At 37.5% G+C, this 26,105-nt stretch overlaps 2 protein-coding genes across 7 annotated transcripts in view; both read left to right on the top strand.

Moving 5' to 3' along the window:
* The window catches only part of LOC127632497 (KN motif and ankyrin repeat domain-containing protein 1-like), an 88,271-nt gene extending 70,782 nt beyond the window's left edge, over positions 1 to 17,489 (top strand). For all 6 annotated transcript variants that reach the window (XM_052111110.1, XM_052111118.1, XM_052111126.1 and 3 more), the window contains 7 exons: positions 3,361 to 3,546; positions 3,857 to 3,944; positions 7,028 to 7,247; positions 13,065 to 13,207; positions 14,629 to 14,829; positions 16,271 to 16,369; positions 16,674 to 17,489. In XM_052111110.1, the coding sequence (XP_051967070.1) occupies positions 3,361 to 3,546; positions 3,857 to 3,944; positions 7,028 to 7,247; positions 13,065 to 13,207; positions 14,629 to 14,829; positions 16,271 to 16,369; positions 16,674 to 16,733 (997 nt within the window). In that variant the 3' untranslated portion in view covers positions 16,734 to 17,489. The remainder of the gene's footprint in view (positions 1 to 3,360; positions 3,547 to 3,856; positions 3,945 to 7,027; positions 7,248 to 13,064; positions 13,208 to 14,628; positions 14,830 to 16,270; positions 16,370 to 16,673) is intronic.
* Positions 17,490 to 20,867: 3,378 nt separating this feature from the next.
* The window catches only part of dmrt1 (doublesex and mab-3 related transcription factor 1), a 43,785-nt gene continuing 38,547 nt past the window's right edge, over positions 20,868 to 26,105 (top strand). The window contains exons 1-2 of the mRNA XM_052111190.1: positions 20,868 to 21,059; positions 21,686 to 21,863. Coding sequence (XP_051967150.1) covers positions 20,868 to 21,059; positions 21,686 to 21,863 — 370 coding nt within the window. The remainder of the gene's footprint in view (positions 21,060 to 21,685; positions 21,864 to 26,105) is intronic.

Here is a 26,105-nt window from a genome sequence, read left to right as displayed (position 1 = left end):
GTTGGTGCCCTATGCAGACTGCGTAGTATGTGTGTAGGGAGTGGCGTATTTCCACACCACTGACATCGGCAAATGTAGAAACTCAGCAAAAAAAAAGAAATGTCCCTTTTTCAGGACACTGTATTTTAAAGATAATTTTGTAAAAATCTAAATTACTTCACATATCTTTATTGTAAAGGGTTTAAACAATGTTTTCCATGCTTGTTCAATGAAACATAAACAATTAATGAACATGCACTTGTGGAACGCTCAATAAGACACTAACAGCTTATAGACAGTAGGCAATTAAGGTCACAGTTATAAGATGCCCTGCTCATCTGCATGAATGTGCCTTTGGGATGCTGCATGGAGGCATGAGGACTGCAGATGTGGCCAGGGCAATAAATTGCAATATCTGTACTGTGAGACACCTAAGACAGCGCTACAGGGAGACAGGAAGGACAGCTGATCGTCCTCACAGTGGCAGACCAAGTGTAACAACACTTGCACAGGATCGGTACTTCTGATTATCACACCTGCGGAACAGGTACAGAATGGCAATAACAACTGCCCGAGTTACACCAGGAATGCACAATCCCTACATCAGTGCTCAGACTGTTTGCAATAGGCGGAGAGATGCTGGACTGAGTGCTTGTAGGCCTGTTGTAAGGCAGGTCCTTACCAGACATCACTAGCAACACCATTGCCTATGGGCACAAACTGGCCTTCACTGGACCAGACAGGACTGGCAAAAAGTGCTCTACACTGACGAGTCATGGTTTTGTCTCACCAGGGTTGATGGTCGGACTCCCGTTTATTGTCAAAGGAATTAGCGTTACACAGAGGCCTGTACTCTGGAGAGGGATCGATTTGGAGGTGGAGGGTCTGTCATGGTTTGGGGCGGTGTGTCACAGCATCATCAGACTGAGCTTGTTGTCATTGCAGGCAATCTCAACGCTGTGCGTTACAGGGAAGACATCCTCCTCCCTCATGTGGTACCCTTCCTGCAGGCTCATCCTGACATGACCCTCCAGCATGACAATGCCACCAGCCATAATGCTCGTTCTGTGCATGATTTCCTGCAAGACAGGAATGTTGCACAGAACGAGCCCATTGATCATGTCTGGGACCTGTTGGATCGGAGGGTGAGGGCTAGGGTTATTCCCCCCTGAAATGTCCAGAAACTTACAAGTGCCTTGGTGGAAGTGTGGGGTAACGTCTCACAGCAAGAACTGGCAACTCTGGTGCAGTCCATGAGGAGGAGATGCACTGCAGTACTTAATACAGATGGTGGCCACACCAGATACTGACTGATGCTTTTGATTTTGACCCCCTTTGTTCAGGAACACATTATTATAGGTCATTCAGTTTCTGTTAGTCACATGTCTGTGAAACTTGTTTAGTTTATGTCTTAGTTGTTGAATCTTTTATGTTCATACAAATATTTACACATGTTAAATTTGCTGAAAATAAAAGCAGTTGAAAGTGAGAGGAAGTTTCTTTTTTTGCTGAGTTTACACACACACACATACACACGTATATACACGCATCTGTCTCCTCTGGGGAAGACAAGAAACTTCTCATGTGAGTTTAATTTTGTATCTTTTTTATTTTTACTAATTTGATTAGTTTAGGCTTAAACATTATGAAAGCTGTTAAACAATGAACTAATGTGTGATCAGTCTCCTGCCTTTCCAGGAGATCTGTTTATAAAAGTCAATCACACTCGTTTACATTTTAAATTTAAACAAGGTATGATGTGTATGAATAATTAGTGTACCAGTGCTCATGAAATTGTCCAACAATATTTATTTTTATGAAGATGTGAATGGTCTTTGCCTTAACAAAACTAGTTTTCAGATGGTTGCTATAGTGTTATATTTGCTTTGTAGCACATTTATGCTGCAGTATGTGGCAACTAGGTTTTCTATATGGTTGCTAGAGCATGCTATGCAGTTGTCAAGGTGATCTGTGCTGTTTTGGCGCATTGCTACAGTATGTGGTTGCCAGGTTGTTATGCTGTTGCTAAGTTGTTTTCTGTGTTTTTTGCACATTGATTTGCAGTTGACTGTGTTCTAGGTGGTTATCAGGTTGTTGCTATGCAGTTGTTAAGTTGTTTTAACTGGGTTTCAGCACATTGCTTTGCAGTTGCGAGGGTGTTCTGGGTGGTTGCTTAAGTCTCTGTTCTGGTCACTAATATGACTCAACACCCTCCTTCAATGTTCCAATTTTTATGGACTGTGGTGTTCATTTACACTCATCTCATAAATATGATCATTCTGATGTGACTTGAATGTGCTATTTAAAGGGATATTTCATTAAAACATTTAAATTCTCATGAATTTCCAACCCTCGTTCAATCCTAGATGTGTATGTTGTCTGCAGAACACAAACAAAAAAAGATTTTCAGAAAATTGGTCAATTCAATGTAAGTGAATGGTGGCCAGACTTTAAACCTCCAAAAAGCACATACATTCAGCATAAAATAATCCATAAGACTCCAGGGGTCTCGCCACTGTCTTAAGAATGGGTCCAATTGGTTTTGGGTGAGAATAGTTCAAAATATAACACCTTTTTCGACTACAAACCTTGTCATTAGCACTCTACTTGGTGATCAGGATTTCAAGCTCGATTACACTTCCTATAGCGCCACCTAGAGCTCTGCGTATGCGTCAAGCACTAGAAAATGAAATCAAGCTTGAAATCATGAGTGTGCCTAGAGATTGCAATGGCAAGATATACAGTGAAAATGAGTTGCAATTTGGTTTGTTCTCAGCCAAAACCAACTGAATTACTTCAGAGGACATGGATTTAACCACTGTAGTATAAATGTGTTATCCATATTTGTTATTATGGATAACTTTGTATAACCCTTATTGTGCTTTTTGTTGCTTGAAATGTCTGGCCACAATTCACTTGCATTGAATTGACCTATAGAGCTGAAATGTTCTTCTAAAATATTTGTTTGTGTTCTGCAGATGAAAGAAAGTCATACAGATCTGGGATGGCATGAGGGTGAGTAAATGATGAGCACCACCAATCAAATAAGTTGCCATGGGTTTAATTTATTGTTCCATAATTTATGCAATTTTCTTGTACGCTTGATACTTAAGTACATTTTATATCAGTTACTTGTACTGATATAAATACTTATAAAGAAGATATAAAGAAAAAATACTTTTACTTAAGTTGTTTTCTCATGAGCTACAACTCTTACTGGAGTCACCTTCCACGAAGGTCTCTTTACTTTTTATCAAGTATGACAAATTTATAATTTATACAACACTGAGTGTACTGAATTGTAAGGGAAACCTTTCTTAAAGCAGAAGTGTTTTAAATATTACTGTATAGTCATCACTTCATGCTCTTTTCCATTTCAAGGTATGAGACAACCTCAAGCGATGACTCAAGCTCAGAAGAGAGTAGCTCCTCTGGGTCAGAGGATGAAGGGGAAGAGAAAGACAGGATGGTGGACGTGAGCGAGAGGAGGAAAGAAGAATTCCGAAATAAAGCAGCAGTGGACGAAGACCGAGATACTGAAGATTTAGGCCAGGAGAAAAGACAAAGGCAAGTACTTCCAGGAACTCTTACATCCAAGCGATTAATAAACATATTTATGACCATAAAGCAAGTCTAGGATCAGTAAGGGAATTTCAGGTATTTTTAATTATGTCTACAATAGAATATGTGAATATTTTTTAAATGAGAGAAGTAGCCAGTTTGGAAGAATGAAACCTGAGGAATGGGAGACCTGGTAATCATATCAGTTTATAATCCTGCAGGTCAGCCCTGAAATTAAACCGAAATTGATGACACGTTCAGGATTTTTTGCCTAATACTGTCCATTTAATGATGTGGCCTTTTTTGTTCTTCCTAGATATGAGTTAAATGAGAAGATGCTTTCTGCATGCAACATGCTGAAATCTCATCTCAACGACCCAAAGACTTTATCTAGTAAAGATGTGGTAAGAAAAAATTAAATGCATTCTTCAGTGTGTTCCAGAATAAAGCAAGTCTGTAATTCCAATATACTGCTGAGCAAAGGCAAAAAGTAGCTAAACATTTTGGATGAAGTTATTACTGAAATAAGTTCTCTCGGGCTATGATCTGTCTTGTTAAAGACTTGCTTATCTAAACTCTTCTCATGTTTTGTTCTTATCTAATCAGTCAATTTCAATGTGTATGTATAATACTTTTCGCTAGACAATCAAAACATTTTGAAGCCATTTTTCTCGGTTTCAGTGCATTTTGCTTTTGTAGGGGAGACTAGTACTTTGTAAAATCTATCCCCCGTCTAAACTTAATCAGAAATCTTACCAAACAAACAAGCTATTCAAAGCAAATTAGAGTCTTAGATGTTTATGTCTTCATGCTCTACTTCACCGTGCCCAAAAGCTGTATTTGACCTGAATTTCAGACAAGCAGGGGCCTTGTCTGAGAAGTGGACCTGATTTAGAATAATTCTGATCATTCTATAACAAGATGCTAAATCGTATGATTTTATTTTAATTTGGGTTTCCCTTCTGTGTTTCAGAAGTGTGTATGTAGGTGTGTAGGATTGCCTAGTAGTGGAAATATATAAATGCAAATATTTAAAGGGGTCATGTCATGCATTTCTTTTTAGTTTGTTTTCCTTGAGATTCACTAATAATTTTAGGAAATTCATTTTATTTAATATTTATTAATTTTAGTCATAATATAGTATTATATGACCCTTTTCCACCCTGTCTTTGGCCCTCTATCTGAAATGCTCAGTTTTCCATTTTGTCCCCTTTAATTCATCAGACGATAGATGGAAAGTCATTTATTTCCAACAGAGAGTCGCACAGGGGCTGTGTGAGATTCCGACCATCTCTGGATGCAAAATTTTCAGATTAAATTTGAGCTTCGGCTGCATTTAAATATTTAAACTTGTGCCAATAGATCATATGCGACCTCTGACCGGATGTGACGTATTCATTCAAAACTATGAGCACGAAGTGAGAAATATCAACAAATGTAGTCCTAAACTTATTCTAAACACCTGTTAATTCTTTATATTGGTTGATTATTAATTTATAACTCAGAAAAAAATATTTATGATGCAACTAATATCACAAAAGATTTTTGTAATTTAAGTAAATATGTGATTAAATCTTTACATGTCATTTATTTTTGTCAAAATAAACTTAAGTCACTCTTTCCTAACTCTGTCATCATCCGGAAGGCTATGCAGAGACGACATATTTCCTCAGCCAGGAACAGCACAATGTTTTTGAACGACATTACGATCTCTTTGTTAAATATCCCTCTGGGTAGGGGTCTGCAACCCGGGTTTTGGGCCGGGTTCAGGTCAGTTTTTCAATGTAGGGTTTCGGGTCGTGTTCAGTTTGTAATTAATGAAAAAAATAAACTGGGTTACCAAACTTGTTTCGCACACGTGCTCTCACTCACTGACACAACGACACAGAGTTAGGCGCCATTCACAATTAATGTGTTTTTTTGCACGTCTGTTCTGTTTTCCCATTATTTAAACATGCTGGATGAATTTTTTTGACATTTGCACTGCGTCTTGCTTTTTCTTCAGCGTCTTGCACTGGACCGGCATATTTTACACACCATGTTAATTTAAAAAGAACTTCAAATTGTCAAAAACCTATGTTGAGACACCTGCACTACGTTTCATTCTTTGTGCTGCGTCTAGATTGTTTTTAGCGCAGTTGTCACAAAGGTTCAACAATCTGAAGTTCAGGCTGCATGGGGGGCTGTTGCAGTGTTTCGTATTATTCCAGATTGTTCTGCACCAGGTGAAGTTTCGGCGTATATATGGTAACCGTGCGTTCAGACCAGAGGAGGCGAGAGTATCAAAATTCGTATAAAAAATTACCATAATGTTGCCCACACTTGAACTTTCCTCTGACGCCCACAATGCCCAAGACGCGCCCGCCATGGATGCGCCGCTTCACGCCACAGAGGCGCTGGCTGCCATAGAAAAGGAATGACTTCCGGTCGATTTGATGCTCTCGACGCCTCTGGTCTGAACGCACCATAAGGCAGTGCTTTATTTCCCCTTCTGCTCTAGTGTACTATGGGGATGCCATGCGTTATTAAAACTGTGTATTTATACAGTTTCAGTACTATTACGAATGTTTCCTATATGCTTACATAAAATACAGTCTATTGCAACTGTACTTGCTAGGAGAAGAAATTAGTTAGTAAGCAATTTCGGGTTTGGGTCCTGTTCAGGCTTCAAACCTGACGGTATCATTCAGGCCGGGTGGGGTCGGGCCACACGGTCTTGGGTATGGGTCGGTTTCATTTTATGGCCAGTGCAGACCTCTACCTCTGGGTGTATAGCAATGGCTGTACCTGTACAGCTCTCTTATCGTTCACTCGGACCAAATTTTGCGATGATGTAAAAGGAGGCATTGGTCTCTTGCTGTGGAGATGGTCATGCATTAATGAAGGCCCCGAAGTGACGTAGAGAGGTCGCGGATATAGAGAATGAGACATGTTTTGCTGCTTGGTTTCAATAAATGCTCTTTGTACAAGGGGGACGTTTTGAGTTCTGAAACTTACTGTATGTTTTTATAGTACAATAAACAAGATCAAGAACAATGTCTTTCCTCATGACATAACTCTTTAAAGGCAAGATGATTTTCTTATATAGCACATTTCAAACACAATGTTTATTCAAAGTGTTTTCATTGAAAGATAAAGAAAATAATAAATGTACATATTTAATTAAATATAAAGTGTCATTTCTACACTACTAGCTCCACCATATGGAATTGTAAAAAGCATTATTCCCCAAACACACTCCCTATTTTTCACTGGTTGGCCAAACAACTCACTTTTAGTTGAGCCAATGATGCTGTGTCGGGCTGGTTGGGATGCTCAAATGAACCGAGGAATGCTGAAATAGGGCAAAGTATTAAAATGTTGAAAATGAATATTTTACCTTTTAAAAATTTAAAATGTAGCTGATACTACATATAATTTTTTTACTCTGCAATCCCTTATAACACATACTGCTCACAATTATATTCATTAATATATATTGTTCCAGAGGGCATATGTGAATACAGTGCAGAATGAGTGGTTCCGTGTATCCAGTCAGAAGACAGCAGTGCCAGAGATGGTGGAGGATTACCTGAATGCTTTTAGAGCCATCTCACCTGCCCTGTTGCTGCATGTAGTAAACATGGCCGATGGCAATGGCAACACTGCCCTCCATTACAGTGTATCCCATTCCAACTTCCACATCGTGAAGAAGCTACTGGATGCTGGTTAGTATGACTTTTTTCAAATCAACACTGTGTTTCACCCCATTGTAAAACAATCTCTACACTAGCAGACTCAAAACAACTTTTGGCCGAGGGTGTCTTACATGCAGACTGTTTTGCTGAGATCTCACTCGCTTCAGTCAGAGCTATGACACACTTACTGATAAAAAATTGTGGAGGGGTGACGCACACAATGACTCACTGCGACTACAGTTGAAGTCAGAAATTGAAACATACATACATGCATACATACATGCCAAATACATTTAAACTCAGTTTTTCACAATTCCTGACATTTAATCGTAGAAAACAATCCATGTCTTAGGTCAGTTAGGACCACTACTTTATTTTAAGAATGTGAAATGTCAGAATAATAGAGCTGGTGCTTAGCTCTATTATTCTGACATTTCACATTTCTCAAACCTTAGAGCACCCTCAATTGCAGAGCAGGGCAACTGCTGCCTGCGGGTCGATTTATCATGATCGTTTTTATTAGATCTTTCATTTATCTGGCTTTGGGACCTATCGCGCATCCATAAGCTTTTAATATGCTCAGGGTTGCCAGATAATAGATGCAACATCCCAGTCAGAGATTTATACTTGCACAAATAGGAAATATTTGCCTTATGTCATACTTAATTTATGCAATCTGGAAACCATGCATCCAAGTGCTCTCTCTCTCTCTCTCTCTCTCTCTCTCTCTCTCTCTCTCTCTCTCTCTCTCTCTCTCTCTCTCTCTCTCTCTCTCACACACACACTTCTCTTAAGAAATAACCTTAAAGTGCTCAATAGTACAATATTATACTCAAAGAAAAGTGTGATGCAGCCACTCAGTGTCCGTTCACGAGTCTATGTGTGTTGTTTAGTGCCAAATCTGCGATCAAACCTTTTCAGTGTTGAACTTTATTCAAATCACAATAGATCTTGGCATAATTCGCAGACGATGAGACCCACATTATGACCCATGAGCGTGTAAACGGGTTAATGTTTTGAGGATAAAACAAATGTGTCCACTTTGAAGAAAACATTAAAATAAGCTTTTAAAATCTATGATTTCAGAATATTTTATTTACTATTAAACCAGACTCCTGATATAGTGTTAAATTTACCACTGCATTGAAATATGGTCAAATAAACAATTAATAATTATACTCCATCTTAATCCAGTTTTACTAACACTTGATAGAAAATTAGCTGCAGAATGGTCCCATCAGAATACACTTCAGAAAATTGTGCATCATTCATTCAATTGAGTGCACTACTACCTCTGGGCTTAAAAGATACAACTATGCAGAAATGATTATCTTCTCTCTTTCATGTTCTACTTAACAGCTGATGTGGCCCCTGTACCAAAACAATCGCACACCTCTGCTCAATTGAATATGTAAGTCTAATACTGTAAATAAGGCAGATTTACTTGAATCCCATCAAAACATAAAAATTCCTGCAATTTTTGAACACACAATTGCTGCATTAAAACTTATAAATGTGTATGATTGTGCAAATCAGTACATCCTAATCTGCAGGTGCAGCATTTTGCTGTGACCGATCATGTGAAAAAAAACAAAGCAATAAATGTTTTGTACATAAACTTTTATTTACGTTGTTTTGGTAGCATTTAAACATGATTTAATATATTTTTTTAAATGTGTAATTACGATACATCTCCACTTTATACAGAGACCCCCCCGTATTTTCAGAAGCACCCTCAGGGATTTTGATCTGGAACCAGGCCTGTCAGCAACACTATTAGATTATTCAACTATGTGAAATACAGATTCAGGATGTTGTACAAATTGTGTCCACCAGAGGGAGCCACATAGCATGAAATCCTATTACAAATTTCCCTTAAACATGCAGTCATTTTTTCCCCATGTAAATAAGAATGTAATACTCTTGTAATTGACTCTCAAATGTGTTTATTAATCAAATGTGTTTATTCATCTTCACAAGTTAATTATATGTTATCTGTACACAAAAAGCGTTGATGGCTCTTCAGTATTATAACGAGCGCACCTGCAGGTCTCCGTGCGCGAGCCTATAATCCGACACCACATGTCATGTCAGCGAGAGACTTGCTCGCTTTAATATGACTGCATTTGTTCCCCGCTTATAAAGTGTAATGTGTATTAGTGTTAGCCTGCATGTGATGACACTTGACCATAAGTTACTTTTGCTCAAAATGAAAACATCACAGTTTAAACATTTATTTATCATATTTACAACAACAAAGCATAATGCAGCTTTTGCTGATATTAATAAAATGTGATAGATGTTCCTTTGTCGATACATTCAGACGTAACTACGCGAACATCTCAGCATTTTCTGTATCAGCCGCATGGACTAGAATCATGCTGGTCTTGTCAATCGGCCTGCACCAGAGAACAATTAGTTGCGAAGTTCATGGAATGAAATATATTAAGAAGTTATGTTTGATGTCAACGAAATTAGGCTGCAATTTATTTTGTGCTGTCTTTGCGATGTTTCCAAGATGGCAAGCACACTCTCGCTGGTGTTCAGAGCCCTTCAGATTTACATGCATTTTTTAAACTACATATTTGAGGAACAATGTAAGGTGTCACATACAACCACAGCACTTTCAGTTAAAAAATAAAAGCCCCAGATGAAGGTGAAGTAAAAAACAAACAAAAAATATATATTGTATATAAAACAAATCTAATCCTCAAATCAAGGCTGATAATTCAGTATTAAATTTGAATAAAAAAACTAATACTGGGTCCCACAGTAATATTTTAGCATTATGCAATGTTCTACTGAATTCCATAAATTCGTTTTACACCTTGTTAGATCACAAAAAAAAAAAAAAAAATCCAATAGAGAGCAGAGCTGAAGCACCAAATGTCGTCTGATGGCCTAAGAGTATTGACTCGACTGAAATGCAGATATAATACTATTTTGTTGCGGAAGTTTGAGTTTTGGCTATTAAGGGCAAGTTGGGGAACAAAGCAGGGAAGCTTTTGGCTAGATATATAAAGCAGAGAGAGTCTTTTTCTAGCCATTCCCTCATGAAATCTGCTGGTGGTGAAATATTTACCTCAGCCATTGATATTAATAATGCTTCTAAAGACTTCTATCTTCATCTCTATAGTTCCTAAAAATTATCTTGATTCTGAGATAACATTGGAAGAGCTTGACGAGGTAATTAAGGCCTTACCTACAGGCAAGGCTCTGGGGTCAGATGGCTTTGCCACAATTTTTTTTAGATCTTATGCTACAGAACTGGCTCCACTTTTGCTAGAAGGTTATATGAAATTATTAAAGAATGGAAAGCTTCAGCCAACCTGACATCTCTTATACATATAGATCAGGTGGGGTTTATTCGGGGCCGTAGCTCTTCTGATAACATCAGACTTCTCATCAATATAATTTGGTCAGTGGCAATGATAAGACTCTGGTTGCTGCCATATCACTTGATGCTGAAAAGGCTTTTGAAATGGTAGAATGGGATTATCTTTGGAACATTTTGGAAATATACAGGTTCGGGAATACTTTAATTGGATGGATTAAGTTACTTTTTATAGACACCCGGGAGCAGCGGTACAAACAAATTTACATTTATGCATTTGGCAGAAGCTTTTATCCAAAGCGACTTACAGGGACAATCCCCCTGGAGCAACCTGGAGTTAAGTGCCTTGCTCAAGGACACAGTGGTGGTGGCTGTGGGGATCGAACCAGCCTCCTTCTGATTACCAGATTACCAGTTATGTGCTTAAACCACTACACCACCACCACTCCATATTCCAAACAAATGGTTTCATTTCAGATTATTTTACTCTGGATAGGGGTAGATTATTGTTCTGTCTTGCCCTGGAACCATTAGCAGCCAGGAGGAAAGAAGATTTTCCAGGGGTGATGGTGGGAGGTGTAGCGCATAAACTTTTGCTTTACGCAGATGATATTTTATTATTCGTCTCTGACCCCACTAGATCAATGCCTTGCCTTGACAGAATTATTCATTCATTTTCTAATTTCTCAGGATACAGAGTCAATTGGTCTAAATCCAAAGCTTTGGCTCTTACAGCATTCTGCCCTGTAACGGCTTTTCAGCCGGGTGCTTTCCAGTGGCCCAAACAGGGCATTAGTGTCCGGAGTGTTTAATTTGGACATTTAGCTAAATGTTGCCTCGAGCATATGGCTGAACCCAAAATTACATATTAATAAGTCCCCTTTCTGCTGGTCGGAGTGAATTGTGAGGGAGGTTAATAAGCTTGTGACCTATATGAGAGTGGAGTGTTGATCTTTTGAAAATACGGTTCAACATTTCAGGATTCCCAGATGTCAGTTTTTTTAGGTATTTACAACTGTGCCACCTGCTCTGTACCATTTTTGGGAGTAGCATACATCCCCTAAAGTGGCAGATACTCTAGAAGTGGTGATTACTGCTTTTGGAAAAGGTTATGAGGCATTAGTGTATTACTCCCTGCTAATTCAGAGTCTGGGGGACGAAGCTTCAATTTCCCTCAAGAGATTATGGGAGAAAGATTTAAACTTGTTATTGGATGAGGGAGTGTGGGCTAAGATTCTAAAAAACATCGTCTACATCTAGAGATTCAAGTATGCATCTGATGCAATTCAAGATTTTACATAGATTGTATTGGACCCACTCTAAATTGTATAAACTTGGTCTTAAAGACACACCCACCTGCTGGCGATGCCAATCAGAAGATGGAGACACAACTCATGTTTTTTGGGGATGTGTTAAGATACAAACATTTTGGTTGAGGGTTCAGAGATGTATGTGTGACATTTTGGACACTCAGTTTTCATTTTGACCCAAACTCTGCATCTTAGGTGATGGGGCGGTCATTAATTTTGAGGATAGTCATTTAAAAAGTTGGGTTTTAACCGTTGTTATTGTTGGCAGACAAATTGTCCTTAGGGGGTGGAAGATGGCTGGAATGTTTGGGGGGTGTTTAATATATATAATTGATTCCATATTTTATGTGTTTGTCTTGTGGATGGAATCAATAAAATCTGTTAATAACAAAAAAAACATGTTTATAAGTCTGGATTGGTACAGAACAGCATGATTGTGCTCTGGTAACCATTCGGCCTGATAATACAGTTTCAGTAACAGAGACAAGAGGGTGTGCATTTTTACTTTGGGCTGGCAAGCTACCATGCAAAACTTCCTAATAACCACCCAAAACACCCTAGCAACTGCATAGAAACACTCTAAAAACTACTCCAAACACATTAGCAGTGGCATATCATATTTATGGATATGATATAGATTTTGGGTAGGCTCTTTTGACTTGGGCCAGTTGGCAACCATCCAGAACACACTGGCATCATTTTCCATCTTGTCATGGACGATATGGTTGTTACAAAAAAGCTTTATTTCATTGCATCTCAAACCCTTTACGATTTCAGTTATACCGCACAGAGTATATAAGATAATGCTAATCCTCCAGCTATGTCCAGAATTTAGCCTTTTCCCTCTGCTCCTGCTCCAAAAAGCACAAAAGGCCTCAGTGAATACAGCATGATGAGGTGCCTGTGCTCCTGAAAATAAAAACCCATTATCCCAAAAGCTTTTGTGCTCCTCTACTATCGGACACTCCTGGGGCGGCCCCCATTGTCTGTGTCCATTCTCAGGCCCTCGGGACATCTTTGCCCCATTGCCAGTCAGTGAAGCACTGATTTGGCCCTTCTCTTCTTCCTTAGCCCATGATTGAATAGCCTGCATGTCGCCGCCTCTTAAGTTCAAACAACAGACAGCCTCTTTTCAAGTGCATTTATTATAAGGATGGGCTCAGCAGTCTGTCTTATGGCCCAGGTCTCTCTGTTTTGTTGCAGATGTCTGTAATGTCAATCAGCAGAACAAGGCAGGCTATACTCCCATCATGCTAGCAGCGCTTGCTGCTGTAGAGGCCCCTAAGGATATGAGGGTGGTGGAAGAGCTGTTCAGCAAAGGAATTGTCAATGCAAAAGCCAGTCAGGTCAGTGTGACCCTTTTAGAGTGATTGAGTTCTGCTTTTAATGAACAAGTGGATGACAACATTTAAATGGTCCTTTTGAATAAATAATATATATTTAAAATATTAGTATTACTAACATGAAAATAATTCCCCAATATTTTCAGCCAAAACGCAGTTGTTTATTTGTTCATGCTGTACATCAGTTAAAAGAACCTTACTCATTCACTGTAAAAAAAAATATTTTAATAATCAATATTTTGTATTGTTTTCATCAAACTATCTTAAAATCCTTAAAAACAGATGGATTTATATGATAATCAAATTGTGCAAGATTTATTTTCAGACTATGGATCTTGAATTGAGTTTATTTTTCTTATCCTATTTGCAAAAAGTATTTTATTGTTTTAAGCATAGACCTCACTAAATTGTTTTATGCTTAAAGGAATAAAGTTCTGGGTTCGATCCAAGTTAAGCTCAAGTGACAGCATTTGTGGCGTACCACAACAAATTATTTCAACTTGTCCCTTGTTCATTTAAAAAAAGGCAGACATTGTGTTTACAGTAAAGCACTTGGGAGTTAATGACAATGGGAGTGAATTGGGGCCATCCGTAAATATTAAAATAAAAACAATTTCAGAAGTATAGCCACAAGTTGTGAACATTACAATATATTTATTAACATGATTTTAATGCAGGGCTTTACCAGCATTATGATGCCTACCAGATTACGGGGGTTACATCATCATGACAAAAACATTTTAATATTGGATATAACTTTGCAAAGATTAGGTTGGTTAGTGATTTCATCACTCTTAATTCATAAATTCTAAAGAAAAGAAAAAGCTCACAATGTCCGTAGAAACAATCTTCAAGGATTTTTATGAGGCAAAAAAGTACCAAAGTGCTCAATGCTAGAACAAAATGTTTTTGATTTACATCAGTGTCATAATGTTTACATGTAGTGGCTATAACTGTTTTTAAACCATGTGCATTTTTACGTTAATGGACTGGCCCAATTTACTTCAATTGTAAGTGCCTTACTGTAATCACAATTTTTTGTGTGTAATCAACATAATGCCACAAATGCTGTCTATTCAGCTCAACTTAAACTGAACCTGAAACATTCCTTAAAAAAATTATTGTAAGGTAAGAAAAATGATCTTAATTCAAGAAAAACCCTTCCAACAAAAGGTCTTAATATCTTATGCATTTTTGTATGCATCTTCTTTTTAAAGATGTTCAAATATTTTAAAATCAGTAAAAAAATAATAATTTAAAAGGTTTTGCAGTGCATTTAGGTGATCTGTGATCAGAGACTGGCACACATGTTGAAGTAGTTGTTTTTAAAACTATCCTACATTATTCAGTCTCTAGCCCTTTTACATTGTAATAAGTTATTTCTTAAGTTTCTATCTGATCTTTTTGAACTTGTGTGACTCCAGGCTGGTCAGACAGGGCTGATGCTGGCTGTCAGTCATGGCAGAATGGACATGGTGCGAGCTCTGCTCGCCTGCGGGGCAGATGTCAACATCCAGGATGACGAGGGCTCCACTGCACTCATGTGCGCTAGTGAACACGGCCACGTCGAGATAGTCAAGCTGCTGCTGGCTCAGCCAGGCTGTGACGCCACTCTTACGGATAATGTGAGTGAGCAGAGTCCCTATTCAACCTAGACATTCTACCAGATACAGTATGCATTTAAAGCAGTGGTTCTCAGTTTAGCTTCATACAAATGTAAACAAAAAGGGTCTTAAAATCAAACTTTGAAATGTATTAAGTGGTTTATTGTTGTTTTCTAAATGTCTTTTCTGAGTTTTGATTGTTTTTTGGTCATAGATAACAATAATCTGACGTCTGCCCCGCAGCACAAAACCAAATGTATTCTTGTTGCAATTGAACCTGTATTTAATGTAGCTTCAGTCACATTTTCTTTTACCTTGCATAGACCATGGTTTTTAAGGATGAGGAAATATCACACAACCTGTCTATGTTGGCTTCTGTCTAATTTGGTCAGTTTTTACCAAGTTACAAATTAATTTGCAGCAAAACCCCGTAGAGTTTGATTGGACACATAGACTTTGACATCAATAACAAAATAAATGGGAAGCTTTTTCTTCTATCCTTTAACAGTTGAAAAGGCTTATCCACACACAATTACAGTGCAAAGGAAAAGTATGTGAACCCTTTGGAATTAGCTGGTTTTCTGCATTAATTGGTCATAAAATGTGATCTCATCTTCATCAAAGTCACAAGTGTAGACAACCACTATGTGCTTAAGCTAAAGACACACAAACTAAAGTATAATCTTTCATGTCTTTATTGAACACATCCCATTAAACATTCACAGTGCTGTGGAAAAAAGTAATTGAACTCTTGGATTTAAAACTGGTCAATCCTCCTTTGGCAGCAATAACCTCAACCAAACGTCTCCGGTAGCTGCAGATTAGACCTGCACAACGTTCAGAAGGAATTTTGGACCATTCTTTCTTAGAGAAATGCTTCAGCTCAGCCATATTCTTAGGATGTCTGTTGTGAACAGCTCTCTTGAGGTAATTCCATAGCATCTCTATTGGGTTAAGGTCTGGGCTCTGACTGGGCCACTCCAAAAGGTGGATTTTTATTTTTAGGCCATTCTGTAGTGGATTTATGTTTAGGGTCGGAATTATGTTTTCAGGGTTTTTTTTTTTTTTTTTACGCCATATGTTAAAACAGATTGTTTGTTCATTATTGTAACTTCGATGAAGAGCAAACCAGATTTTAAGACAAATGTATACATAGTTTAAATGCAGGTAATTCCAAGGGGTTCAAACACTTTTTCTTGCCACTGTATATGGTGAGTTGCATTTTATTATTTGCATTTAACTTTTTAGCATTGCCCTATCAGAGCAAACCTGCGACCAGTTTTTGGGTTGTGAGCTTCCAGTTCCACTGGTTTAAAGAACATACAGTGGATAATATATGTGACGTTTCTAAAATATTTCTTATAGTGCATACTGCAATATTGGTATGATAAGACCGTAAGGCTAAAGAATGTTTGGAATACCTAGAAGTTTCTGTTTTTTTTTTTTTTTTTAATGTCCATAGGATGAGAGCAATGCCTTGTCTATTGCTCTTGAAGCTGGACATAAGGACATAGCAGTGTTGCTGTACGCCCATATGAACTTTTCCAAAGCTCAGTCACCAGTTAGTATTCTCACTTTCACACTCACCTGATACACAATGCATTCATATGATCTATCCACATTTTTTTTTTTAAGGTGTAGTTAAAGTTGGGAGAAAAAATGTAACATGATATTTTGCACAAGATAATATGGAATCTGTTGGACTGGTATCTTGAAGCACTCACTTCCATGTTTCAGTGGAGAATCACAATTTATTTTGTAATATAATTCATGTTAAGAGACTGAGGCTTCATGTAATGGCCTATAGAGTTGGCAGATGACTCATGTTTGGCCCTCATTCCTTCTTGTCTGTCATTTGTTCACAGGGTACGCCTCGACTTGGGAGGAAGACTTCACCCAGTCCGACAAGGAGAGGACACGTTTGATTACAGAGCTTCTACCCCACCCTTTCTAAGCTGCTATTTTTCAGGTTCTACCATGCCTACCAATTTCATCAGCTAGAAACCAAATCAACAGCAAAAGGACTTCCTGCAAACCTCAGCGATTGGATAGTAGGCAATTATACGGAGCACTTTTTCAAACTTTAGTTATTTCTCTTTGCTGGGCTTTTGGATTATAATAATGGACAATATATAAACAGACTTGCTAGCTAAGAGTCGGTCTTCTCAAGACCTCAAATCTGTACTCGCCCTGAATGTATTCAAAATTATTCTTATGCCTGTGTTCTCCAGTGTAATGTCAGAGCTATACGTCAACTGGAACGTGGCTATGGAGTCGCCTTCAATTTATTTTTCCATATAATGTTGAATTTTATAATATATCTGTGTATATTTCATCTAAGTGGTCTAAACCTTATCTAGTATCCTGATTGTTTATGAATCAATAATTTATAATTCCAAGAAGTGGCCAATGTTGCCTGACAATGACCTTTATATTTGAATAGTGTTTATGCTGCCCAATATCTTCAGCCTTTGGGGTATACATATTTTTTACTCTATCAGAATTCCAGCAGAGATGTCCAGTGTATATTCAACATATTATTTTAAACTCAATGTTTCTAGATTGATATGGTCTTTCCTTTTATACTTAACATTTTATCTATTTATAAATTACAGTATTTAGGAAATTTCATATTTTCTTTGTAACATGAAGCTATACATTTATCAATTAAAACTTTTTATCACAAATAATTGTACTTTCATTGAATACAATGTATGTTTGTGATACGGGGATGCAGTAGGTTTGAAGAAATAAATAATGTTTTAGATTTAATATGTGGCTTTTCACATAGCCACAATTTCAAACCTATATAAAATGGCTGGAAATAATAATGTACTAAAATAACAAGCCTGTGAAGAAACTCTTCTTTATGTGGATGAGAGTCTATAGGTCAATAGAACAATGTCGCCCTCTATTGGATTCCACAGTTATTGTTCACTATTCTAATTTAATTGCAGTCTTGAGCTCTTTTGCCTTATATGGGGCAGTCGTTCTAATAGGAAACATGCCATTTGAAAATTGTGCACAATAATTCAAAATGCAGGATATATAAATATTTCCTATATAATATTTTTATATTAAACATTAGTATCAAAACCAATTAGCAGTACTGAAGTGCCCTTTTACAAATACTGCAAATAGAGCTGCAAATAATATGGTCTAACTCAATTTATATGTGTAAGCAATTAGACCGTTTCAGTGATAGTGAAAATTTGCTCTGGAAGAGGAAGAACCTGTTACATGGTTACTAAACTTTGGAATAGCTTCCTAAAGTTTAGACACACCATCTCATTTAATGGATTGACTGACGAGTCAACTGTTCAACCAGACACTGAATTTCCAACTGGATCTTGACTTTGACCACCATGGACGATGTGAGATATTGGTATACTGGATGATCACATTTTAATTGAGTTGTTGATGTCTGTTTAGAACCCCTCATGGCTCCAAGTAGGTGTAGCTGAAGGCCGCCAAAGATCCCCACATAGACCTTATTCACAGCAGCACCATCTTTGATGTTTGGAAATGACAACGATTCTGTGAGGGATAGACGTACAGTCGTTTCAATGAGTTGTACTACAGTTTAAAGTGTTTTTGGATCTTTCTGCGGACAAAACATTGAAAAACAACATTCCAAGAACATTCAGTAGACAAAAAACTACAGACAACATGAGTTGTGGAAAATCAGATGTGATCTAGGAGCTTTTTACAGCATTATACCATGCGTGCCATTGAAGAGATCCTGCACCGCCTCGTTGTATTTCCTATTAAAAATCAAAGATGGTGCTGCAGTAAATAAGGCCAGGATCTCCAACAGAGGGCAGGTTTGCTCCAAAAAGGGCCGTCCCTTCCACACACAGTTAGGGTTTCGATAATGGGTTTTGTTCGAGGCTCCCCATGGCTGTGATGTCTACAGACACCTCATTTCAAGTAGGCATAGCTGCAGGCTGGAGACCTCCAAATTTTTACATTTATGCATTTGGCAGACGCTTTTATCCAAAGCGACTTACAGAGCCATTATTACAGGGATAACTCGCCCGGAGCAACCTAGAGTTAAGTGCCTTGCTTGAGGACACAATGGTGGTGACTGTGGGGATCGAACAACAACTTTCTGCTTAAGTTTAGTGCTTTAGCCCACGCCACCACCACCACCACTCCAAATAGGGGTGGAATCTCCAAAAGAGGGCAGGGTTACTCAAGAAGGGTTCGAGAAAAGATTAGGGACTCCCTCTTTCTTTGCTGGCAGTTTGGAGCTCCCGCCCCTTTTTGGAGCTCTGCCTGCAGCTATATTTGTCCCTCATTTAGAGAAGGGTATAGCTGCAGACAGAGCTCCAAAAACCTTAAAGGGATATTTCGCCCAAAAATTTTAATTATCTCATTTACTCACACTAATGCCAACCTAGATGTGTATGACTTTCTTTAGCACAACACATTTAAAGAACTAAATATCTTGGCTAAGTAGGTCCTTAAAATGATTGTGATACAACCTTTAAAGCTTCAAATAACAGACAGTAAGCATTAATGTCATACATATGACTCCGCTGGTTAAATTAATGTCTTCTAAAGTGAAATGATTGCTTTTGGTGCGAAAACAATATTTCAATAAGTTTTAACTACAAATCATGACTTCCGATCGCATTGGCATGTTCACACGAGAGCAGACGCACGTGCAACCAACCCCGAAGAGCAGCGTTGTTTACAACTGAGTAGGAGGAACTCTGTACAGAAGCTTTGTTAGTTTTGGTTTGGAAAAGTATTTATATACGTGTGCTCATCCTGGATGTCTCAACCGAGAGAAAAATGCGAGATTACGTCCGTAATATGCCAACGTGAATACGTCACACAACTGCATGGACACCACCCTCTCATGAATGCGCATACTGCTGCTGACCGGAAGCAATGATTTATAAATATTAATCTCTTTCACACCAAAAGAGATCGTTTTGCTTTAGAAGACATTAACTATTGGAGTTGTATGGTGATTTTGGGAGCTTGCATTTTAAAGAAATATTGAGCTAAGATATTTTTCTATTTTTCTTCAAATATGTTCTGCAGAGAAAAGTCATACACATCAGGGATGGTATGAGGGGTGAGTAAATTAGATCATTTAAATTTTTGGGTGAACTTTCACTTAATCCATTAGTGGAAGTGACATCCCCGCCCTCTTTTGGAGATTCAGCCCCCATTTGGAGATCACATGCCTGGAGCTCTACTTGCTCTGATTTTACTTATGCTTTGGGCCTAGACAGGTTTATGATAACACAGACGAGCAATCCTGTGGTCTTCAGCCAAAACATCTATGCCAGCTAAACGGGCAGAGATGCTTTACTTGCTACCCCATGTACACCAGTCTAAATAAATTTTTTTTTTTTTTTTATCTTTTGTGAGAGGAACAAAGAGAAACTATAATATATTACAAACTGGGATCCGTGTTTTGTGATTTAATTACTCATATTCACTGTACAATCGATTATAAAATTAATGTGTATATACCAGTTAGTGAAATAAGTCAATAATTTTTAGACAACACACCCACAAAAAGCATTTAATTTACTGCAGTCAACTCGATTTTCAAATTGGAATGACGTCATCCGTTCTAGAACGGCCTACTTCGGTTACTGAACATATTGGCGCGAATTATTATTTTATTTAAATTAACCAGTTCTGTATATTTTAGTGTATTTCTGAAAATCGACTTCTGTACTGTAGTCCACTAGCTTAAGCATGAACTCTGTAGTATAGACAATGGACAGACACAATTTGGCAAAAATGTAAATAACTCATAACAGCATGAACCCTGCATTTTTTGTTCTTGCATTCTAGTTATGATTATTTCATGAGACACATTGGGAGTGATGGCTCTCTGTGGGAATAAACTCCCACGCTCGCTTGAAGGAATGTTATTGTCCCTCGCTCCAAACGTTTCTGTCTGCCAAGTACATACAGTAACTTTGTAACAAACATCAGACTCTTCCTCGCCTTCTCTATATAAACTAATTACCAACTGGCGTGGCATGCCCTAAACAGAAACTTTACCAGCGTCATCACCACCTGTCGCGATGAGTGAGGAAGAGCAGAGTAACGGCTCGCTGTCGGTCAGAAAACTGCCCCGCATGCCCAAGTGCTCGCGCTGCAGAAATCACGGATTCATGTCTCCGCTGAAGGGCCATAAACGGTTCTGCAACTGGAGGGACTGTCAGTGTCAGAAATGCAGACTGATCGCCGAGCGACAGCGGGTCATGGCAGCCCAGGTACAGCACCAGACATCCTCGCTATGAGCGTGCAAGTCCATCCCTGCTAAACTAGCTGAGCACCAGCTTGACCAGGCTGGGAGACCAGCTATGACCAGCCAATATATGTGCTTACTTTGTTATTTATAAACCTAAATCTACTCCATATTTATTGACAGGCCTCAGTTATTTATTTATTTTATTATTATGCTAAAATCAGGTTGACTTAACTAGCCGCATGTTTTTTTGTTTAGTTGCGATGCTGTTTAAAAATAATTAGATGTTCTTGTTGCAACTTAACATTAATATATGATAAAGTAATTTGTTTATAGTAGATACGTTTGGTTGTGACGTTAAACCGTGCAGGATTGCGAATGTTTCAGCTAACTGCGGTTTGGCGCCTTTGGCGCGAGTTTTCCCACAAATTAAAAGTACAGTTCCGCAATTAAACTGTTAAACAAAAATTGTAGTGGTCTTGTCGAAGAAATGTATTATTTATTTATTTTTAAGAGATTCTGTTTTCAGTATTGTAAATTGTATTATTAACTTCTCATTTTAGTAATGATCTCAGGCCTTTGCGGATAAACTTGAAGAGAAAATTGTTCATGCGTTGGTAGGGCCAGAATTAACCATGTATTTGTTGTTAGGTGGCTTTACGGAGGCAGCAGGCTCAAGAGGAAGAGCTGGGCATTTGCAGTCCGGTAAACCTGTCCGGTTCCGACACTCTGGTGAAGAACGAGCCCACCAGTGATTATGTGTTTACTGTCGGGTCAAGAGCTTCATCACCCACAACCAGCAGTGCTGCCACCTCTCCCACTGTCCCAGGTGAGGCAAACACAAATGATTTATTAGGCTACATGATTGACTAAAGTAGTAATTTAATTATTACTTCAGCTATAATGAGTTAATAATACAGTAAAGTATTAAAGACCACATGAAATAAAACGTTTTGTGGCGTTTAGTACTTGCCTGTTAGCTTTGAAGCCATCTACTGTGCATGCTAGCTTAGGCTACAATTAACTTACAGCAGACATACTATGCATTACAAATTTACAGTTCTCTGTCTCTGTTTGGCAATTTTGTAATGTTATAGAGCTGTTAGCCTATGCCTGGGCTACTCAACTTCGGAAAGTTCAGGGGTAGCAAGGCTGGATTCCTGTACCATTAAGGGAACTCTCTTATCTTATATATATATAAGAGAGTTATTTTTATGATTTTATATATATATATATATATATATATATATATATATATATATATATAAAATCATAAAAATTAAGAGTATTTTACACCACCGGTCAAAAGCTTTGAAACACTTGACTGAAATGTTTCTCATGATCTTAAAAATCTTTTGATCTGAAGGCGTATGCTTAAATGTTTGAAATTAGTTTGGTAGGCAAAAATGTAATTGTGCCAACATATTAATTTATTTCATTATAAAACAAATCTAATAAAAAAAAAAAAAAAAGTTTTTGAAATTGATGACTTGGACCAAATAATAAAGAAAAGAAGCCAACGAGTGCCCAACATAGATGGGACCTCCTTCAATATGTTTAAAAAGCATCCCAGGTTGATTCCTCAAGAAGTTGGTTGAGAAAATGTCAAGATTACCTGTCTACAAATTCTAGGCAAAGATGCTAAAATATAACACAGTTTTTATTTATTTTGGATCACAACATAATTCCCATTATTCCATTTGTATTATTGCATAGTTTTGATGACTTTACTATTATTCTAAAATGTGAAGAAACAAATATATATAATAAAGAATGTGTTTCAAAACTTTTGACCTGTAGTGTATATCTATAATTATAAGTTAACTTATTTATTGTAAGAATGTTATATTATTTAACGGTGAAACTAAACCGGCACCACACATGACTGTCATATGTGAAAGTGAAGATTTACAGTAAAAAAAAAAAAAACTTAAATATTTATCTGTTTCTCACCCACACCAACACACTCTTTTGATTTATATGGATTTAACCACTGGAGTCATATGGATTTATTTTATGCAGCCTTTATGTGATTTTTGGACCTTCAGATTTCTGACCAGCATTCACTAGCATTGTATGGACCAACAGCGCAGAGATATTCTTCTAAAATCTTCAAGCAATATATCCAATATTAGCACCAAAAGACCTTCAGTGACAAGTAATAAAGATTTGTTCTCTGTAAATACTGTTGTCATGACGAGAGTACATCTCTGACAAGCTATTCAACAGAATGGAAAGATTCATGGCGTGTTGAGTATCTCTCAGGTGAGATTGCGAATGCGCATATTTGATTGACAGACACATACTGTGTATGAGCTTGTGCATATTCAGCAATGTCGAGAACTAGTGTAAATCCTCATGGAGATGAACACCTCACAATTCATACAGATTTGATATGCTACTGATAAATATATTTCTGATGATGATGTCATCATGCAGGCCGCAAAAGATCGGAGGCCACATGCTCCGTAGTCCTGGCCTATGCCAAGACGTCAATTTGTAGGCAAACCCGGATGGCTAATTTAACTGGTTCCAAGGGTTTTTCAATTTGTGAATTATAAATAATATGTTTTGTTCTACAACATATATTATACACAGTCATACCTTAAACGTGAATTTTAAATGTATGTTGCGAACAAGTTGCTAACTAAGGACTTTAAGTAACATTAAACACCTGAGACCCCCATGTGACTTTCATTTAATTTTTTGATTTGTAACTAGTATCACCTAAAAAAAAGAGTTTTTCTAGAGCAAATATGTGGACAGCAGGACTATGTTGTGAAATTAAGAAATATCAAACTATAGAAAGTCAGATTTTTTTTTTATCAAATAGATTATGTCCAGGAGTGTTGGTTATTCATGTTTTTGAGACTTGTAGACATTACAGCTAATTTTCTTGAAAGATGAATACATCATTCTGATTAAAATTAATGGTCATGTTGAGTGGTCCAAATATTATCTGCAGCCTGAAACTTAACTTTTGGTTGGATTTTAGGATTGAATGCTTCATTGTATAGGAAAGCTATAGGATACACTCTTGCTCCCTATTTAGTGAATGACTTGGCCTCAAGTGTGCTGTCTGTCTGCACTGGTCTCAGAACAGTTCGAAATGCACCTTAGTTTGATCCTAACTCCAAAAAACCTCAAAGCAAAAGTGTTCAGCTTTTGAATGTATACATTTCTCAATGTGAATATGCAGAGTAAATATATATGAATGCATTTACTAATGTTAATGAATAGAACCGTATTGTACAGTGTTAAGAAACAAAAATATAACAAAATTTAGATTAAAATGAAGCGAAATGACCCAAAGATTTGTTACTGTGAAATGCTATTCAAAATAACAAACATGTTTTTGGAATATCTGTCAGAAAATCGCTCCATATTACTCATCCGAGTTCTTCGTGTTTATCAGCACACCACAGCGCAAAACATTTCAAGCAGCATATCAAACAAAACTAGAGACACTACTCTTCACAACCAAACTGTTTTCATTGAAAAGAGGTTTAGAGGTTTCTTACCAGAGGCACTTTTGTTGGCACAGCGCAAATAGAAAAATGGATATATTCATATCCACCAACAGCTGCTGCGGGTCAATTGTGTCTGAAAGAGCAGACGTGATAACAATAACGGTGAACCATCAATTATCATAGTTTATGTACAATCCTGAGTTTTCCTGATGCAATGATCTGGTGGAAATTTAAAGAAGCCCTAATCTCCAATAATCTAATGCATTTTTAAGAAACATGAGAACATAAGGAGATTTGTTAATGTTTAATGTTCTGTTATATTGGTATTTGAAAATAGAGTTTTATGCTGGAGTTTTGGGGGTTAACCTATTGGTGAAGATTGGTGCTTGTGCTTAAGTTGATGATGGACTTTCATTTTCAAGTGACACTTGATTTGAGTGCCGATAGCTCTATAAGCAGTTGCAATTAAATCAAAAAATATTTCACTGTCTTTTCTGACTTTTTCACCTGGCATTTACTAATGATTACCGGTACTCAAATTTAGTTAGACCAACATAAATGTATTGGGGGAGAAAAAACCCTTAGTAAATTGAGTTTGATGAACCTAATGAAATTGAGTTAAAACTACAACCCCAATTCCCAAAAAGTTGGGACAGTATGAAAAATGCTAATAAAATCAAAAAGGAGTGATTTGTAAATTATATTCAGCCTTCGCTATGTTGAAAGCACTGCATTTACACATTTTATGATGTTTTTCCTTGTTAATTTCCTTGTTTTTTGAAAATCTACAGTAATTTCAAATCAGATGATTGCAACACGCTCCAGAAAAGTTGAGACTGGGGCAATTTAAAACTAATAACAATTTGACGAGTTGAAATAACAAGATAATGTGAAACGGGATATAAACTGGTGAGGCAATTGTGTCTTTGTGAAAACAGAGCAGTGTAACTGTGTGTTTTGGCCAGTGTCTGTATGGGCCATGGGTGTGTCAGTGCCCATGGAATGGATAACTCACACTGTGAGAACACCATGAATTCAGACAGATATGTACACATTTTGGAGTAACATATACTGCCATCCGGCACTGCCTTTTCCAAGGACATACCTGCATTTTCCAGCAGGACATCTTCAAACCACATACTGCCTGGATTACAAGTTCATGGCTGTGTAAGCAGAGAGTGTGGGTGTTAGATTGGTCTGCCTGCAGTCCAGACCATCTCCAATTGAGAATGTGTGGCACATTATGAAGCACACCAAATGGCAATTAAGACACTGTACAATTTTGCAGCTAATTAAGACCTACATAATGGATGATTGGGGGAAAATTCCACTTTCTAAACTTAACAAATTTGTGTCTTCAGTGCCCAAATGCTTAAGTGTTATTTGATGAAATGGTGATGTTTCACAGTGGTAAACACTGGACTGTCCCAACTTTTTTGGAGCATGTTGCAATCATCTGATTCGGAATTACTAGACATTTTCAAAAAACAATGATATTCACAAGGAAAAACATAATATAATGTGTAAATGCAGTGCTTTCAATATAGCAAAGGGTGAATTTAATTTACAAATCACTCCTTTTTGTTTTTTTTTGTATTTTT

This window comes from Xyrauchen texanus, chromosome 3 (assembly GCF_025860055.1).
Source record: "Xyrauchen texanus isolate HMW12.3.18 chromosome 3, RBS_HiC_50CHRs, whole genome shotgun sequence".
In the NCBI taxonomy this organism is placed as follows: Eukaryota; Metazoa; Chordata; class Actinopteri; order Cypriniformes; family Catostomidae; genus Xyrauchen; species Xyrauchen texanus.
This window is presented reverse-complemented; position numbering and strand designations above follow the sequence as displayed.